At 43.9% G+C, this 19333-nt stretch overlaps 1 protein-coding gene, 1 long non-coding RNA gene and 1 pseudogene across 16 annotated transcripts in view; 1 reads left to right on the top strand and 2 right to left on the bottom strand.

The window, feature by feature from the left end:
• Nucleotides 1–2931, bottom strand: part of LOC133753725 (carnosine N-methyltransferase-like) — a 53824-nt pseudogene extending 50893 nt beyond the window's left edge.
• Nucleotides 2932–3021: 90 nt separating this feature from the next.
• LOC133752430 (uncharacterized) overlaps nucleotides 3022–19333 on the top strand; it is a 79261-nt gene continuing 62949 nt past the window's right edge. For 10 of the 15 annotated variants that reach the window (XR_009864941.1, XR_009864939.1, XR_009864947.1 and 7 more), the window contains exons 1-4: nucleotides 3076–3356; nucleotides 4779–4938; nucleotides 5132–8654; nucleotides 9250–9359. This is a non-coding gene — a long non-coding RNA (uncharacterized LOC133752430). The other 5 variants (XR_009864942.1, XR_009864943.1, XR_009864937.1 and 2 more) reach the window with 5 other exon arrangements.
• LOC133752429 (large ribosomal subunit protein bL33m-like) lies at nucleotides 18551–19060 on the bottom strand. Its single transcript, XM_062182921.1, has one exon. It carries the CDS (start codon nucleotides 19000–19002, stop codon nucleotides 18805–18807), a length of 198 nt encoding a protein of 65 aa, XP_062038905.1. The 5' UTR covers nucleotides 19003–19060; the 3' UTR covers nucleotides 18551–18804.

A 19333-nucleotide genomic window follows, 5' to 3' on the forward strand; every position in this document is an offset into this window, starting at 1 on the left:
ACCACCATCACAAAATGCCAGTATACTTGGAGGCACATACATGCATGACGGAGCTTTTCCAGAGAGCTCCAAATAAACTCAGAGATTGCCACAACCATTGCTGGATACAGAAATCCAGATCACACCTCACACCAGGAGGCTGAATTCCTGGGTGATAAAACAAGTCCCCAGAATTCTAAGTGAATTCCTTTGTTGTAGGCTGGTATACAGAATAAAACAATCAGGTTTGGGGGCCAGTGCTGTGGCGCAGCGGGTTTAAGCCCTGGCCTGAAGTGCTGGCATCCCATATAGGTGCCAGTTCTAGTCCTGGCTGCTCCTCTTCCAATCTAGCTCTTTGCTATTGCCTGGGAAAGCAGCAGAAGATGGCCTAAGTCCTTGAGCCCCTGCACCCACGTGGGAGACCTGGAAGAAGCTCCTGGCTCCTGGCTTTGGATCGGTGCAGTTCCGGCAGTCGTGGCCATCTGGGGAGTGAACCAGCGGATGGAATACCTCTCTCTCTCTCTCTGTGTCACTCTTTCAAATAGATAAAAAAGAAAAAGTCAACAGGTTTGTGAGCTGGAAGACCACGCCTTCACCACGCCCCCTGTGTGATCCCATCCCCCTTTGTGGCCACACCTATGTGCCCACCTGCCAAATCAGGCTAATTAACCACTCCCCTTTTGAAGTGGATTAAAGGCCTGAAACATGGTGGGCCCAGCCCTTCTTACCCTCTTTCGTCATTATGGACCTTTGCTGCCCTGTACCTATGGGGCACATGGCCTACGCGCTGCCCATAAGCTGTTAATAGCTGCTCAAAACACTTGCTTCACGTGGCTTTTGGCCTGCTTTCTGCTTGGTATGGATTCCAATTTAATTTCCAGACTTTCCCTTCTTGCTTAGACTAACGCCATCACTCTCCTATGCATTTCTCTCACTGAATAAAAAGCTTAAAACTTATCATGTTGCCTCGTTCATTTATGCCAGTATTCGGAATCCTTCTCTGAATTGGTGGCAAGAACATACAGGCTTGTCAATATTGCAAAGTATCCAGTAACTCCTTGGCTATTTCACCCTGAAAATTCTCAGAGTTTATACTGCCATGCCTAAGGCTTATGACCTAGGTGACCCATCATCACTGAGGTCCCAGTGACCCACAGAAGACACCTGACAGAGGAACATCGTAAGCCAATACAAAAAAACTAAAATAAAAAATATCTCACTGCTTACCAGTAGTGCAGCATGTGATTGGCTATGGGGGCCGCCATCTTGGGGTGAGGTCTGTTGCCCATCTTCTGGTAAGGGCGGAAGTCCCCATGAGCGCCGCCATCTTGACAACCACCGAGTTTTCACTGGGAGCCACCATATTGGGGTGGAAGTCCCACCCTAGGCGGCAGGAAGTGCAGCTTTTGCCATGTTTGGAGTCCCACCTTCTAGATGCTAGCTGAGGTTACTAAGCAACAAAACCTGTTTCCCTAGCCTGCCCCACCAGGTGATACCCAATATTAGCAAATGAAAAGCCACTCTAGCATGCCTGATTGAAATGGAAAAACCAGAGACCAAAGAATGGTAACTGTAAAATCATTCCATAAAGCCAAAGTTCTAACTTACCTAATAAAAATTATCATTAAAAACATGTTACACACAGCTTGGAAAGTTATAAATCGCAAGCATTCACAAACTGGCCCACCTTTTCCCTCTTTGCCCAAATCCCATTAATGCTAACAGTCTGTATTGGCCTCTCCTCCCCTACAACTATCAAAATTAGAAAGAATAAGATAAAAAGAATCAAAAAAAAAATAAAAAATAAAAAAAAAAGAATAAGATATCAACATTTGCATTTTAGCCGAGAGAAGAGACTAGGGGAGAGTTTCGGGATTTAGAAACACGTGTTCCTGAGACAGAAACCAGTTTAATTCCACTTACCTAACACTGTTGTTTCTGGAGTGAACTCTCTCCTGGCTGGCTCCGCCAATGTGTTGTGGCTAGGTTGGGTCTAAATTCCTACTCCAGACTCTTGTCTCTTACTTAGAGAAGCATTCTAAGTACAGGAACAAATACATATGTAAAGTGATAGATTTCATTTCAAGGTGAGGAAAACAAACACGTTGGCATTGTTCAGCAAGAGCGGGCAAAGAAGAGAAAGAATGAGACAGATTTCAGTAATCTACTTGCGCTAGGTTCACATGAAAAGCAGGAGAGAAAGAGCAATACTCCTCTCCATTGCCAAGCCTAGAGAGTGATTACATGGTTCTGCCCCCAGGTCAAGGGATGTACATCCTGGGGTAAGGGTCATTTGATTAACAGGTGGCTGGATAGGATTACATGGGGGGGGCGTGGCTACCAGCCTTATATCACGTTCATAAAAAGGCAACACACAAAAATATAGGTAATCATATATGCATAGTGGCATTGAGGTGATACCTACTTCCTCATTTCTATTTTCTGAGGGCCCAATAGTTAATACAGCATGTTTGCATTTAATGAACAAAAAGAGTTACAAAAAGCCCAGCTAAAAATGTGGCAGTTTGGCTAGAAAAACTGGAAAGATGAGAAATCTTACAGGCCCCTGGCAATCAAAGAAATTCACTTTAAAAATAATTTGTTGTTCATTAGATTAGGAGATATTTAAGAAACAGTAGGAGCTGCAAGGCTAGCTTAAAACATACTTACCTCTTTAAAGGAGGAATTTTCACTTTGAGGAGTAACTGTTTTCCAAACATGAAGGGCGGAGGCAGAGCCGAGAGGCGGGCATTTGTATTACCACACTGCCCCCACATGGTCAAAGTTTCAACAAAGGACGACAAAGGTCTTAAGAGAACGTTCGCTTTGCGCCCGTTTGGGCTGTTTAGGACCTCATCATTCCACTAACCGGATAAAGCAACACAAACGGCAAGCGGGAAGCCACCGCTGTCCGCGCAAGCAGCCCACCCGGTAGCTCGTGGTGTTGCCCCGGAAGTGGATTTGCAATTGTGACGCCAGGGGGCTCCTGAAGTCCCGCCCCGAAGCCATAGCAACAGGAGCAGGAAGTTCCTCTGTTAGAGCCTGTCCCTTCCGGGGGCGGGAGCGCTGAGGCTGCTGGCGAGTATCGGGTATGTGCTGAATTGCTGCCGCTCCTCCGTAAGCAGGGCGTAGAGTCTGCTCTATGGGCGGTTTCTTCTGCTCAGCGTGGTTGCGGACATTGCTGGGAGGAGTGAGAGCGAAGAGGAAGTAGGCGTTAGTCTTCGGAACCTTTCTAACCGTAGCTCGGGCCGTGCAGCGAAAATGGACACACTTAGTCGTGCTGGGCATGCGCATTCGTGCTGTACGGAATTCCCAAGGCAGCTGCATCATCATGGCGTTGAAAGTTTGGCGGGAAGTTTTTCCTGTTCCTTTTCTTTGTAAGTAAGGTAAGGGGCTGGGTGCTTGAGTGAGCGAAAGCCTGCTAGCCCTGGAACGCCTTCTAAGGACGTCCTTTCCCAGCCTCCCGCACAGCCTCTCCCCTCGAAGCCGGTGTGCCTTGGGTACGTGTTGTGTACCAGACACTGCTTTCGAGCCCGGGCACCCAAGACGGTTAAAAGACACGAGTGCCCTGTTCTCAAGGAGCATTCATCCCCTTGGGTGAAGACAGACGATAAACGCACTAACAGTGTTCAGCGTAGGGCTAAGGGATAGTAAGAGAATAAAAGGAGTGATGCGACAAAGACAGGCGGTGGACGGATTCCCAGTTAGACGAGGTAGTTAGGGTCGTCTCCTTCCAACAATGATGTTTAAAGGCATTAGGGATGCTGCTGCGTGGCTTTCATGGTCCTGAAATGCTGGTTCTGCGTTGTTAGTGGCTGGTTAACAGAGCTGAGCTCACAGTGTAGACAGGTTTGCTGTGTTTGCTCCCAGACTCAAAACTAGCGTCAGAATGGAAAACTCTTGATAGAAGGGCCATGTGGGGTGAGGAAGTGCCCACGCCAGAGTGTGTACCGCACAAGCTGCTCTATCAGGGCCCTGAGCGCTTAGGCCAAAGGCATCTTTCCACGGAAGCTAAGGAGTGCAGAGAGTGGGGAGGCCTAGTTGCCTTTCTCTGTGTGCCCTGCCTTCCCTTCTGGCCTTCCTTATGGGTCCTGGGATCTTCTAGGTTAGGGCACCACAGAGCTCGTCTACTATAGTGGAGAGTATGTCAGTGACAGGCCTCCCTTCTGTCAGCACAAAGCTGGTGGAATACATGTATTTAATATTTATTTATTTTTGAAAGGCAGAATTACAGAGAGAGATCTTCCATCCCCTGGTTCACTCCCCAAGTGGCTGCAATGACCTGGGCTAGACCAGGCCAAAACCAGAAGACCAGAGCTTCTTCCAGGTCTCCCATTTGGGTACTGGGCCCAGAAACTTGGGCCATCTTCTGCTGCTTTCCCATTCACATCAGCAGGGAGCTGGATCAGAAGTGGAGCAGCCAGGACTAAAACTTGCAGCTACATGGGATGCTAGTGCTACAGGTGGCACCTTACCCCACTGTGCTAAGCTGACCCCAGGTGGTGTATCTTAATTCTGGTGACGGTTTGGTATGGGCCCCATGGTGCTGTATGTCCTGCATAGTTGTGGCAACTTCATGGAATTGGCACAAGTGACCACGACTATGATGTTATAAGGAATCTTGTGGCTTGTAGTGAAGGCGGAACTGATGACAACAACGTTGTGTGTAAGTAACATCACTGAGTATGTGAACGCATGTTCTCTGGTGGGCAGCAGTGGGATCCTTTAGTCATCCCAGCTCGGGGGCTGAGAGAGGAGTTGAAGTTATAGACCTGTCACTCGCTATGGTTCTCTTGTAGATGTGTTCACAGTGAAGTGACATCCAGCAAACAGGCCTCCAGAGAGAACGAACACAATGAGATCTGGAATTTGATGGATAAGCTGCCTTTTAGGATCCTGGACCAAATGTCCTAGAAAACGAGATCTGATGCAAAAGAAGTGGAAGCAGACAAAGCAAGGGTGAAGTATTTGAGTAGCTGGAGAGGGAGAGTGCAGGAGATGGTTGGGACTGGCTGGTGGGTTGGTGGGCTTTTGCCTTAAGAGTGGGCTTTGGAAAGTTCGTGGAAGCATCAGATTAAAAGGTACGTTGATTTTGGTGTAAAAAGTTCCAAGTCTATGCACGATTTTTTCATTACACGTATTTTCTGTGCAGGTTGTGAAGGCCTTTGATCGTCCCTCATTTAACCTTTGTAGTGACACGGGAACACCAGACAGGGTGCTAGAGGAGGCAGATTACTTCTTCAAGCTGCTTTGCATCTGCAACTTGGAATTTTCTGGGACACTGGAAAGACAGTGAAGGAAAACGTCTCATCTCCTGCCTTATGTTTTCCTTCCTTTGTTTGATGCGTTATGTGTGAGTTTCTCTTTAAAGGTTCAAGTATATTTCAGCAGGGACCTCCTCCCACCTTTGGATTTAATTTGTTGTCAGCAAATCCATAGGTCACAAGATGGGAGGGAGGCTCTCCCTGGAAGAAAAAGCTGATCATCTCTGTGTACAGATATGCACATGTGTGGGTATATAGGGAGGTAGATACAGACCCCTGTACTCAAAGAGATTCCCTGCCTTCCCCAGTGTGGGAGAAGAAATCCAGTTTGAGGAAAGGGTGTGAACCTCCAGGGTCTGATGTGGGGTCAGGCGTTTGTCAGACTGGCCACAGTGGGACATGTCTCCCCTTGTCTGGAAGCCTGGTGGCTCTTGGTCCCTTGGTACCAGCACTGGGATGTGGAATGAAGCACTCACTGTGTGGGAGCAGTCAGCAGCCCCTACAACAGTTTGAGCCAAGTGAGTCAGCTAGGCTTTGATGCTTGTTCCTAAGCCAGTGCCGCTCCTCTCCCATGGGACATGAAGTGAGGGGTCTCCCTGGTTTCCCTTTTCTTCTGAGGACTTTTTCTGGGCAATGTCTCATTTTCAGATTGGTGAAACCACCTCACTGTGTGTGCTTTTTCCTATGAGCGAAGTTAAGGTGCAGTTTCAGAGAAGCCAGAAGTCCGGGTGGATCACCTGCTTTACTGTCGTGTGTCTTCCTCCTGCTTGTGGCTCTTGGGCCAACTGAAAAAGTCAGCATAAACGCAAGTAACGCTTTTCCTTAGTGGAAAAGCCCATGCCACCCTCTCCAGTAGCAGCACACCTGTACCTAGAGGCTAGGAGGCCAGCAAAAGCCACAGCCTTTGGACTAGGTTATAAGGCATGAGTGCTGTGTCCCTGCCAAAGCGAAAGCATCTTCCTGCCTCGTACTTATTCCAAGTGCTTATGGTTCTCCTCTCTTGGGTCTCTATGCAGGCCTGCCCTGGCACCTCACAACTAGCTTTCCTCTTCAAATCTCAGCACTGCCTCCCCTCCTCTCTGTGGGCTGTTGCCCTTCCTTTGGAATTCACTGCCTAAGAGTCCATCCAAGTTAAGAAGCCCCATGCAGAACTATTCCATCCATCCATGTAAACTTCCTTCACTTGCTACATTCCCAGTCACAGGTAACGATGTGGATCCTCTTCTCTTAGTCATTCATCTTTCATTGGGCTCTTTTTTTTTTTTTTTTTTTTTTTTTTTTTACTTTTTGACAGGCAGAGTGGATAGTAAGAGAGAGAGACAGAGAGAAAGGTCTTCCTTTGCCGTTGGTTCACCCTCCAATGGCCGCCGCGGCTGGCGCGCTGCAGCCGGCGCACCGCGCTGATCCGATGGCAGGAGCCAGGTGCTTCTCCTGGTCTCCCATGGGTGCAGGGCCCAAGCACTTGGACCATCCTCCACTGCACTACCGGGCCACAGCAGAGAGCTGGCCTGGAAGAGCGGCAACTGGGACAGAATCCGGTGTCATTGGGCTCTTTTACTCCCCCCTCATTTTCCATTGGTCAGGAAAAACCCTGTGAGCTCTCTCGTCAGAGCAGATGCAGAATCTGATGTCTTACCACCTCTGCTGCTACTGCCCTGACCCAAGTCCATCTGTTCCCCCTGGATTGTGGGAATTGCTTTCCAACTGTCTCCCTGCCTCATTGTCCTTCTCTTCGCTCCCCATGACCAATCCAGTAGCCAGAGTAATGCTGTTAAGACAACAGTCCTGTCATATGGTGTCTGCTCAAAGCTGGCAGGCCTCATGTCATTCAGGGTAAATCACAAGTCCTTGCCTGTACCCACCAGGCCACATGTGCTCTGTTCACTAGTCCTCTCTCTTTCTTTCTCTCATAGTTCTCCCCTCCCTTCTCAGTCCCCTCTGGCTGTACTAACGTCCTATTGCTCCTAAAGTAGGTACAGACTTTTACCCCGTGTTCCTTCTGCCTGGAACTTTCCCTGAAGGTATCCACAGGGTTCCCCTCTTCTCATGTGTTTGATTTAACATTTGGTTTCCATGTACCTGACCCTCAGCATCTCATCTCATCTCTTGTGACCCCTCCACTCCCACCCCCACCTAAATGCACAGTTCCCATTTCCCTCCTTTTCTTGATGCATGTTGTCCTCTGAGCATCCTTATGTACTTGTTATGGTTCTTTGCTTGTTTGTGCCTACCAGAACGTCAATTCTCCATAGCCTACTTTTTCATTATCTTTAGTGTGTGTCTGTTACGATTTTGTTCTGATTGTGTCTTATAGTAGCTACTCCCTAAATTTTATGGAATGAATAATGCATGTTACCAACAACATCGTCTGGCTTCACAACACATTTTTTTTTTTGATTCATTGAAGAATGAGAGGGAAATGTTAATGTTTCCTACAATGTTGTGTTTCTCTCCGTTTCCCCTCATAATTATAACATCATCAACAGAGTCCCAAATAGATATTTTGTTAAGATATTCTTCACTCAGTGTGCCCTATCCAAGTGTAATAGGTTCATACTTTTATAGAGTCTTCTATTTGGGGATGATTGAGCTGTATGATACGTGACCACAGCCATAGATTATTTTCTTTCCACCTGGCTTCTGATGGCAGGATACCATGGCTCTCTACTCTGCTCACCCCTTTGTGAATGCCAGCATTTGAAAAAAGCCAATTATATGTCAGATAGTATGCATATTGCTACCCTGTCCATGAAGAATGACAATGGTATACCTGTCTGGTCATGCCAAATTCTTGTTCTGTAGCTCATCTGAGGAGAAATAGTCATTAGCCCCAGTGGAGACTGATTCTTCATGACAACTACCTTCCATCCTGCTGTGTCCACAATGGCTGCCAGAAAAAGAAGCCTTGGGACTATACCAGTTCCTTTCAGGACAGCCATAATATCCCTGCTTGTGGCTGTATATCTGGTTTTCTCCACCCATGCAGTCTTCTGAAGTTCCTCAGGATCCTTCTCCAGTCTGTGCAGTGTGACTATCCCTTCCCATTCTTTGTCTTTGTAGCTGTTTCGGTTTGTAGCACATCTTAGAGGGTACCAACTACCATACCAGCAGCAAGTGGTTAGTTCTCTTAAAAACAATCAGTTCTCCACTTTTTAACTACCTGGGAAATATCCTGTGCTCCATTTAGTGAAAAGTGAACATAAGTAATTTTGTATCTCTCCTTGGCTTTGAATCACATAGGTGTCGTGTTTTTTTTTTTTTTTTTTTTACTTCTTGTTTCCTATCCTTGACTTTGCTCTCCAGGAGAAGCCTTATTTATCAACCAGCAGTGTCAGTTCAGTTACCTTGGCACTCCCCATCATCAGACAACTACTTGTGAGATTAAGCTGCTTGGTACCTGTTATAGATGTGGTATGAATTTCACTTTTACTTTACATTGGGATGTTTCTCTTGTATTTTGCAGTGTTTCTTCTGAAACACATGGCTTATGGATGTGTCATACTTGGGCATCAGGCTTGCAGTCTAAATCTTTGAGTAATGTCTCCCATACCACAACTGTGAGCAAGAGCTTATATATTCGTATGTGTTCCTATACCATTCGATATAACCACCCAGTTCTTCCACTGCCCTCACAAAAAAAAGAAAAGCTGAAATCAGACCAAGGGCACTGAGCGACTCAGCAGCAGTACTTCTGTGAGGCCTTATTATGGGCTGAATATCTGTGTTTCTTCAAAATTCGTATTTTGAAATGCAGTCCCCAATGTAATGGTATTTGCAGCCTTAGTGTTCAGGAAGTAATTATGTCACAAGGATGGAATATTCATGAATAGGATTTTTGCCCTTCTAACGAGGCCAGATAACTACCTAGTTCTCACCATGTGAGTATACAAGGATATTCAAAAATGTTTATGGAAAAAGTATATTATGTTTTTTCATTTTTATTAATAAATTCTAAATAAGTTTTTGTATAAAAATAAGCTTACCTCTTAATCTCATTTTCCTCCAGCATTCTTGAAGGCCCTTCAGACAACGAGAAGGCAGCTGTCTGAAAACTGGAAGGAGGGTCCCCAACAGAACCTGACTGTGCTGGCATCGTGATGGAAGACTTCCAGAACTGTGAGAAATAAATTACTGTTGTTTATAAGTCACTCAGTTTATGGTAATTTGTCATAGCAGCCTAAACAGTGTAATAAAGGCCTTCAATGCAGTGACAGTTTATTTAGTCCCAGCTGCCTAACGTAGTTTCAGTAAATGAGAATGAGGTCATCCTAAGCCAGGTGGGCTGCCTCTTCTCAGCCTGTCTGGTTTGCCATGTCCTATATTCTAGGCATTTGAGTGAAGAGCCTATCTTAGACTCCTGAGTCCCAGGGCCTAGAAGATGTGGACCCTCACTAGAATATTCTCTCTGGAGATCCAAGATTATTCTATATTGCTTAGTGCTCAACTGAGGTGAACATGGGTAAAACCCAGGCCCTCATGCGGAATAGCTCAGTTAAAAGCTCCAGTGCCAGGGCTGGCGCCGTGGTGTAGCGGGTAAAGCTGCTGCCTACAATGCCCGCATCCCCTATGGGCACCGGTTCAAGTACCGGCTGTTCCACTTCCGATCCAGCTCTCTGCTATGGCCTGGGAAAGCAGCAGAAGGTGGCCCAAGTCCTTGGGCCCCTGCACCCACGTGGCAAACCCGGCCCAGCTTTTGCATTGTGAGCATCTGGGGAGTAAACCAGTGGATGGAAGACCTCTCTTTCGCTGCCTCTGCCTCTCCGTAACTCTGCCTCTCAAATAAATAAATCTTTAAGAAGAAGAAAAAACTCCAGTGCTGAATGGCAGAGTGGGCTCTTCAAGGACATACATAGGTTTTATGTGTTAAACTCAAAACCAGCAGCCAGCTCTGCTACATAAGATCTATCTACTTCTGGTCAAAGGACTCCCTAAGTGGCCTGAAGGAGTATTGTACTCTATTCCAGTGCTAAATACCACTAAGAAACAGTTTTTCTCCTGTGTGTGATTTGCCAAGTTCCTTTTTAGCATTAATAGCCAAGTATCATACTTTCCTTGCTCTATTCCGGGATTAATGGTGTTTGAAATGTGGAGCTTAAATTTATCAGTTAAACATAATCAATTTGTAAGAATTCTTTATTATGCAAATTAGCTCCTTATCTGTTAGGCTTTGCAGATATTTTTATGTAATTTATTATTTACTTTTTAAATTTATTAATTTTTTATTAAATTTATTATTGACTTTTTAAAAATTAATTTACTTGGCCGGTGCCGTGGCTCACTTGGTTAATCCTCCACCTGCAGTGCCGGCATCCCATATGGGCGCCGGGTTCTAGTCTCAGTTGCTCCTTGTCCAGCTCTCTGCTGTGGCCTGGGAGAGCAGTGGAGGATAGCCCAAGTGCCTGGGCCCCTGCACCCGCATGGGAGACCAGAAGGAAGCACCTGGCTCCTGGCTTCAGATCGGCCCAGCGCCAGCCGTAGCGGCCATTTGGGGAGTGAACCAACGGAAGGAAGACCTTCTCTCTGTCTCTCTCTCTTACTGTCTATAACTCTACTTGTCAAATAAATAAAAAAATCCATTAAAAAAATAATTTACTGATTTGAAAGTCACAGAGACAGAGAGAGATCTTTCATCCACTAGTTCACACCCCAGATAGCCAAAACAACCAGGGCTAGGCCAGGCAGAAGCCAGGAGCTTCATCTGAGTGTCCTATGTGGATGGTAGGAGCCCAAACACTTGGGTCATCTTCTCCTTTTCCAGGCAATTAGGAGGGAGCTGGATCAAAAATGGAGCAGCTAGAACACAAACCAGCACCCATATGGGATGTTAGTATCATAGGTTGTTGGCTTTACCCGCTATACCATAACACCAGCCCACCTTTTGACTTTGTTTATGGTATCTTTTGCCATTAAAAATTACTAGTTTTGGCCGGCGCCACGGCTCACTAGGCTAATCCTCCGCCTTGCGGCGCCGGCACACCGGGTTCTAGTCCCGGTCGGGGCGCCGGATTCTGTCCCGGTTGCCCCTCTTCCAGGCCAGCTCTCTGCTGTGGCCAGGGAGTGCAGTGGAGGATGGCCCAAGTGCTTGGGCCCTGCACCCGCATGGGAGACCAGGAGAAGTACCTGGCTCCTGCCATCGGATCAGCGCGGTGCGCCGGCCGCAGCACGCCTACCGCAGCGCGCCTACCGCGGCAGCCATTGGAGGGTGAACCAACGGCAAAAGGAAGACCTTTCTCTCTCTCTCTCTCTTTCTCTCTCTCTCACTGTCCACTCTGCCTGGCCAAAAAAAAAAAAAAAAAATTACTAGTTTTATGTTGTAGAATGTTATCATTTTTTTATCTAATGAATTCTAAATCCCTTGACTTGTTCACGAGTCAGCCCATGGATTATATATAATTTTCCTACATTTTTTCACTTTTTTTTTCAAAGATTCATATTTTTGTTAATTTGAAAGGCATAGTTACAGAAAGGGAGAGACAAAGAATCTCCCAGCCACTAGTTTACTCCCAAAATGACTGCAAATGCTAGGGCTGGGCCAGGCCAAATCTAGAAACCAGGATCTTCTGGGTCTCCCATATGGGGGCCAGTTTGTGTCCATGCTGCCCTATTTCTAACCCAGATCCCTTCTATTGTGTCTTGGAAAACAATGGAAAATGGCTCAAGTCCTTATGCCCCTGCACCCATGTGGGAAATCTGGAAGAAGCTCCAAGCTCCTGGCTTCAGATGGGTACAGCTCCAACTTGCAGTCATTTGGGGAGTGAACTAGCGGATGGCAGACCTCTCGACTTCTCGACCTCTCTCTCTTTTTTTCTCTGCTTCTGCCTATCCGTAACTTTGCTTTTCAAATAAATAAATAAAAGAAGTGGCGCATCCTGGAGTCTAACAGGTGCTAATATGCAGGTCATGAAAAAACTATACATTGGGGGCCTGTGTTGTGGTGCAGCTGGTTAAGCTGCTTCCAGAACTAACTTTTTATTTTTTGAGAGATTTATTTATTTATTATCTATTTATTGGAAGAGTTACAGAGAGAAAGGGAGAGACAGAGAGAGAGGTCTTCATCCATGCACTGGTTCATTCCTCAAGAGGCTTCAAAAGCCAGGGCTGAGCCAGGCCAAAGCCAGCAACTTCTTGCAGGTCACTCATGTGGATAGCAGGGGCTCAAGCACATTGGCCATCTTGCACTACTTTTGCCAGGCCACTTGCAGGGAGCTGGATCAGAAGTGGAGCAGCCAGGATACAAACCAGGGTCCATATGGGATGCTGGTGTTGCAGGTGGCAGCTTTACCTGCTATGCCACAATGCCAATCTCAGAATCAACTTTTTAAAATGGATTTTCTCATTTTCAATTACATTAATTTCTGCTCTTTATTTGCTTTCTGTTTATTCTTGTTTTTCTGCTTTTTTGAAATAGAAACTTAAATTACGGGTTTAAAAACTTCTTTTCTAAGATAAGCATTTATGTTATTTCCCTTTCAGCGCTGCTTTAGCTGCATCCTGCGTATTTTAATATGTTGCATTTATAGTTTTATTCAGTGTTACTTTTCTTATTAGATTTTCTTTTTGATACATTGATTATTTGTGATTATGTAGTCTATTTTCCAAGTGTTCAGAGATTTTCAGGGTTTCTCGTTTGATTCCCTTCTGATCAGTCTACTCTGTTGACATTTGTTTTATGAGGTAATCTACTTGTTTCAATGTACCTGTTCTTCTCTCACTTTTCATCCTGCATTAATTTGATAACTGAGATTTACAATGTAGGCCTAACATTTCCCACCTCACCACCTTTTTGCTTATGCAGCCTACAGAGAAGCCAAGGTCCCAAAAAGAGTTATCAGATTTTTTTCTGTCTTATTTATTTATTTAAGTCTGCTGCAGTGGATTTCAGATCAAGGGAATTTCTTAGTTGCATTTTGCATAGTTTTCTATAGATGGCAGCAGAGCATCAAAAAGAGACCAAATTGCTCTTCTTCCTCCACCCTTTGTGTTTAAAAAAAAGAGAAAAACAGAAATGAATGTATTTCTACTGCTTTGAATGCTAGGATACTCCCTTGAAAAATATCCTTTTAAAATTTCTTTGCCAATTTGAGAAATGGAACAGATTATTATTTTTTAAGTGGCCTTTTAAAATTGTTAGATTGAATTTGATTTTGTATGTTTTTATTGGCTGTTTTTCACCACTAATTTATCTTTCCATTTCTGTTCTTCATTTTCCTTTTGGAAGTTTTAAAGGGTAAACTGCCTCTTTTTATCATTACAGAAATAATATATTCCATTATAGAAAAATTAGAAACTTTAAACACATTGTAAAGCAAAAAATTAACACAGGACACCACTACTAACATTTTGATATACTTTGCCCATTCCTATACTGGTCTTATGGTGTGATATTTTGAGGTTAAAATTATGTATTTTGTCCACATTTGCTTCCTAATTTTTAAATCAAATTAAGATTGTGACCCTCTCTATCTTGAATTTCTTAGTGTCCTTTAGCTCAATTAAAACACTTAATATAATTTACATCTAATCTTTTTGTAAATTATTGGTACTTTTTACATTTATTCCTCCATATTAAATTTGAATAACTTTGTGAACTTCCCCCCATTTAGGCGTTTTTAAATTTGTGTTGGTTGAAATTTATATTAGTTTGAAAAAAAAGTATCATTAAAATACTTAAGTTTTCCCAACCAAGAAAATAGCTGATTCCTTTATTGACTTACCCCCTTTATCTTTTCCAGTACAGTTGTCCATTTTCTTCATATAAAGAATATTTCTTCTTAAATATATTCCTAGTATTTTCTTTTTTCCTTATTGTAAATAGGAGGTAGTTTGTCGATGAATGGGGAAAATGAAGCCTACTTCCTCATACAATGGTGAACATGTCTTAATGTTGCAATCCTGTATACACCTTATTGAAATGTTTTTGAGTAATTCATACTTATTGTTGAAGTGCTAGGAAAGGCAAAACAGCAAAAAGTAGACAACAGTCATCTATGAACTAAAAAGTCATTAGCACCTACTATTGATTGGTACATTACCTTTTCGTCCTTTCTGCGTTTATATTCTTGTTTGTGTTCATAATCACACACTTTCACATGGAAACATGCTTCTAAAAAACTCAAACAATACAGGGAATTATAAAGATATGTAATAAAAAGTGAACGCTTCACCTTCCTCAAACCTATTTCTCTTTAGCTCCCATCCCTGCTGAAGCAAGCAGTGTTGATAACTCAGTAGCTCAGTGTGTATCCTTTTTTTCCTACTCAGCATTCACACATGCACATTTTTTGTTTTAAATTATCTGTGTATTTATTTAAAAGGCAGAGACAGAGTTCTTCCATCCTCTGGTTCACTCAGCAAATGCACACAACAGCCAGGGCTGGGGCAGGCAAAAGCTGAGAACCAAGAAGTCAGTCTGGATCTCCATATTGGTAGCATGGACCCAAGTACTTGAGCCATCTTTTGCTACCTCCCATTGTGTGCATTAGCAGGAAGCTGGAATAAGAAGCAGAGCTGGTACTGAAACCCAGGCCCTCCAATATGGAATGCTGGTGTCCCATGCAGTGTTTTTTAAATTCTTTTAACTACTATCCATCTATTTGAAAAGCAGAGTGATGTAGAAAGAGAGAAATTTCTTTCTTTTTTTTTTTTTTGACAGGCAGAGTGGATAGTGAGAGAGAGAGGCAGAGAGAAAGGTCTTCTTTTTGCCGTTGGTTCACCCTCCAATGGCCGCTGCGGCCGGCGCATCGTGCTGATCCGAAGCCAGGAGCCAGGTGCTTCTCCTGGTCTCCCATGCGGGTGCAGGGCCCAAGCGCTTGGACCATCCTCCACTGCCTTCCCGGGCCATAGCAGAGAGCTGGCCTGGAAGAGGGGCAACCGGGATAGAATCCAGCACCCCGACCAGGACTAGAACTTGGTGTGCCGGCGCCGCAAGCCGGAGGATTAGCCTGTTAAGCCATGGCGCCGGCCAAGAAAGAGAGAAATTTCATCCATTGGCTAATTCCCCAGATGTCCACTAAAGACACTCCATTAAGGGATGCCAGTATTGATTGTGCCAGCTTAGTTCGCTATGCCATTGAGCCAGCCCCCAAGTCGTGTCCTTTTTTGTTTGTTTTTCTGATTGTGTAATTTCTCTGTTTTGTCTTCTAGTTCACTGATTCTTTAATCTATTCTAATTTTTAGACCATCCGTGGAGATTTTCTTTTAGTTATTTCAGGCTTCAGTTTTAAAATTTCTCATCAGTTTTTCTTTATGTCTTAATGATTATTTGCTGACTTTTTTTCTAAGATTTATTTATTTATTTGAAAGACAGAATTACAGGAGAGAGGGAGAGACACAGAAAGAGATCATCCATCTGCTAATTCACTCCCCAAGTGAACTAGTGCAGTGACCGGGTCTGGATCAAGATAAAGCCAAGAGCCTGGAATTCCACCCAGGTCTCCCCTGTGGGTGGTAGGCACCCAAGGACTTGGACCATCTTCCCCTGTTTTCCCAGGCACATTAACAGGGACTGGATCAGAAGTGAAGCACCAAGGACTTGAACCAGTGCTCCTCTGTTTTGGGATGCCAGTGTCAGAAGCAGCTGCTTAGTCCAATGTACCACAATGCAACCACCTCCCCACCAAAGCCATGTCACCCTCTGTTCCAAATACCTGTGCCTACAAACACATTTTCTTTATTGCCTAATTCACAGCTGCTTTTTGTGACTAAGTCAGATTTCTGTGCAAAGAAATTTTTAGGGTTTTCTATGTTCTGTCTTCCATTTGATATTTGTTTTCTATCTATCATTTTTGTCCTTCAGTTACATTCTTTTATTTTATATAGATACTTCCTAGTTTCTCACCTTAATTCTTGTTACACACACACACACACACATATGTAACCTTACTGGATAGCTCTAGAGTTTACTATATGCTTATCAAATCTGTTAGAGATTTATATTAAATTTCAATGAGGTAGAAATTTATATCTGTAAAAGTTTATTTCCCCTTCCCACTTATATCCTTAATGTTATATGTATATTTGAAATACAACAGTGCACCAGCAGATGGAAGATCTCTTTCCCCTCTCTAAATCTGCCTTTCAAACAAATAAAAATCTTTTAAAAAAAAAATACAGAATTGCATTTTTATAATTGTTACTTTGCAAAGTATTTTTATAAAAATGCTGAGAAAAAAAGCCAAGTGTTTATGTATGTAATAGATATGTCAGTATATTCACACACACATTATTATTTACCATTTCTGGTACTTTTAATTTCTTCCTTTGGATTCAAATTACTATCATGCATTTCCTTTCTCTAATACAGTTCTTATAACATCAAACTCTTTTGTTGTGTTTTTGTTCAATATATTACATTTTTGTATATTATAGGTCTAACAATTCCACTATATAAGTGTTTTATATTTTTATTTATTTTTTATTTTTTGACAGGCAGAGTGGATAGTGAGAGAGAGAGAGACAGAGAAAAAGATCTTCCTTTTCCATTGGTTCACCCCTCAAATGACTGCTACGGCCGGCGCGCTGTGCCGATCCAAAGCCAGGAGCCAGGTGTTTCCTTCTGGTCTCCCATGTGGGTGCAGGGCCCAAGGACCTGGGCCATCCTCCACTGCACTCCTGGGCCACAGCAGAGAGCTGGACTGGAAGAGGAACGACCGGGATAGAATCTGGCGCCCGACCAGGACTAGAACCTGGGGTGCCGGCGCTACAGGCGGAGGATTAGCCTAGAGAGCCACAGCGCCGGCCCATAAGTGTTTTATAAAATTGCTTTTTAAATCACTTAAGAAGAGAAATTTGAATACACATGCATTAATACTGTTAGAAATTATTGCTTTCATAGTACTCTTTGGTTTTTCATGTATTTCTTTTTTTTTCCAAAGAGGAATTTTTTTTTTTTAATTAAGATTTATTTATTTACTTAAATGTCACAGTAGGCTGGCGCTGTGGCTCACTAGGCTAATCCTCCGCCTGTGGCGCCGGCACCCTGGGTTCTAATCCAGGTTGGGGCACCGGATTCTGTCCCGGTTGCTCCTCTTCCAGTCCAGCTCTCTGCTGTGGCCCGGGAAGGCAGTGGAGGATGGCCCAAGTGCTTGGGCCCTGCACCTGCATGGGAAACCAAGAGGAGGTACCTGGCTCCTGGCTTCAGATCGGCACAGCGTGCCGGCCGTAGCGGCCATTTGGGGGGGTGAACCAACGGAGGGAAGACCTTTCTCTCTGTCTCTCTCTCTCTCACTTTCTAACTCTGCCAGTCAAAAAAAAAAAAAAAAAAAAAAGTCAGAGTTACACATTTACACAGAGAGAGAGAGAGAGAGAGAGAGAGAGAGGTCTTCCATCTGATGATTCACTCCCCAATTGGCCACAACGGCCAGAGCTGCACCAATCTGAAGCCAGGAGCCAGGAGCTTCCTCTGGGTCTCCCACGCTGGTGCAGGGGCCCAAGGACCTAGACCATCTTCTGTTGCTTTCCCAGGCCATAGCAGAGAGCTGGATTGGAAGTAGAGCAGCCAGGTCTTGAACCGGCCCCCAATATTTCTTTTAAAGAAAGTCTAGCAAATGATTCTGTGGTTTTGTTTGTCTGAGAAGGTCTTTATTTAGTCTTTTTGTTTTTACCGAAAGGTTTCACATATTTATTACCAAACCAACCTACTGATGCAGAGCGTAGAAACAAAGAGAAAAATCATTCACAATAAAACATTCAACTGTCCAGGTGGTGATGGTATTTTTAGCTTAATATGATAGGATGATAGTGACCTTGATACGACATAAATATGTGTGCTGTCTCATGAGTTATTCCTTACATATAGATCCAGCTTGGTTCTTCTCCAGTATCATTTCTTGGAATTGTACCTGATTTTATTAACAGCTTTCATCCAAATCTACAGGGAAATGGGGCAATTTTGGTTTTTGGCCAGAAATCATTTGCTCTTGAAAGATCAGGAGTACCAGCTGGAGTCCCAGCTGTTCCACTTCCAATCCATCTCCCTGCTAATACACCTAGGAAAGCAACAGAGGATGACCCAAATGCTGCTTGGGCCTCTGCACCCATATGGGAGACCCGAGAGAAACTCCTGACTCCTGTCTTTGGCCTGGTCCAGCCCTGGTGGTTGTGGCCATTTGAGGAGTGAACCAGGGTATTTAAGATCTCTTTCTGTCTCTCCATCTCTCTGTAACTCGGCCTTTGAAATAAAATAAAATCTTTATAAAATTCCTGAAGATTCCACCAAAAAAAAAAAAAAACTGTTACAACTGATAAATGAATTCAGTAAAATTGGAGGAAACAGATATCAACATACAAAAATCAGTTATATTTCTTTTTTTTTTATTTTAACATTTTTTATTAAGGGCTATAAAAATATCCAGCAAGATAAATAAATATGAGGCAATAATATGTGTCCTAATATGAAGAACTTTCTTTCACTGTGTTGTTTCCTTTCACAATGGCCTTCAAATCACAGGAGGCAGCGATTTTGTGCCATTTCCTCTTCTTTATTACACACTGCAGATTTCTGAATCAGTATCCCACCCTTAGTCTTCTCATTTAGAAATCAAGTACATTTTCAGTCCATTTTTTAGAGTGAGCATATTTTTTTCTGTTCCACGAAGAGGACTTTTTTGTTCACCACTGGATCGTAATGCAGAAGAGTCAGCTTCTCCCGCAGCCGGCTCCTCTTGGTGTTGAAGGAGAAGCCCGTGCCCACCTGGCTGATCATTCTCACCAGAATGGTTTTTGACTTGCTCTTGGCAAAGGAGACCGCTGAGAGGAACATGGCGGCAGCTCCCGTACAGTCTCCATAACCGGCCCGAAGTCAGTTATATTTCCATACACTAATGAATAACAATCAAAATGAAAGTATGTATGTATGTATACCATATTTCAATAAATATTTTTTAAAAAATCAGATATGACCTTGTGTGGCAGGTAGTTAGCTGCAACTTGCAATGTAGGCATCCCATATTGGAACTCTGGTTTGAGTCCCGGCTGCTCCACTTCTGATCTGGCTCCCTGCTAATACTCCTGGGAAAGCTGCAGAAGTTAGTCTGTGTATTTTGGCCCCTAACATCCATGTAGGAGACCCGGATGGAGTTCCAAGATCCTGG

The sequence above is a fragment of the Lepus europaeus genome, chromosome X (assembly GCF_033115175.1).
Source record: "Lepus europaeus isolate LE1 chromosome X, mLepTim1.pri, whole genome shotgun sequence".
NCBI lineage: Eukaryota > Metazoa > Chordata > Mammalia > Lagomorpha > Leporidae > Lepus > Lepus europaeus.

Excerpts from the sequence above, each read along its gene's own strand:
- LOC133752429 (XM_062182921.1), bottom strand. The coding sequence starts at position 19,002 with ATGTTCCTCTCAGCGGTCTCCTTTGCCAAGAGCAAGTCAAAAACCATT.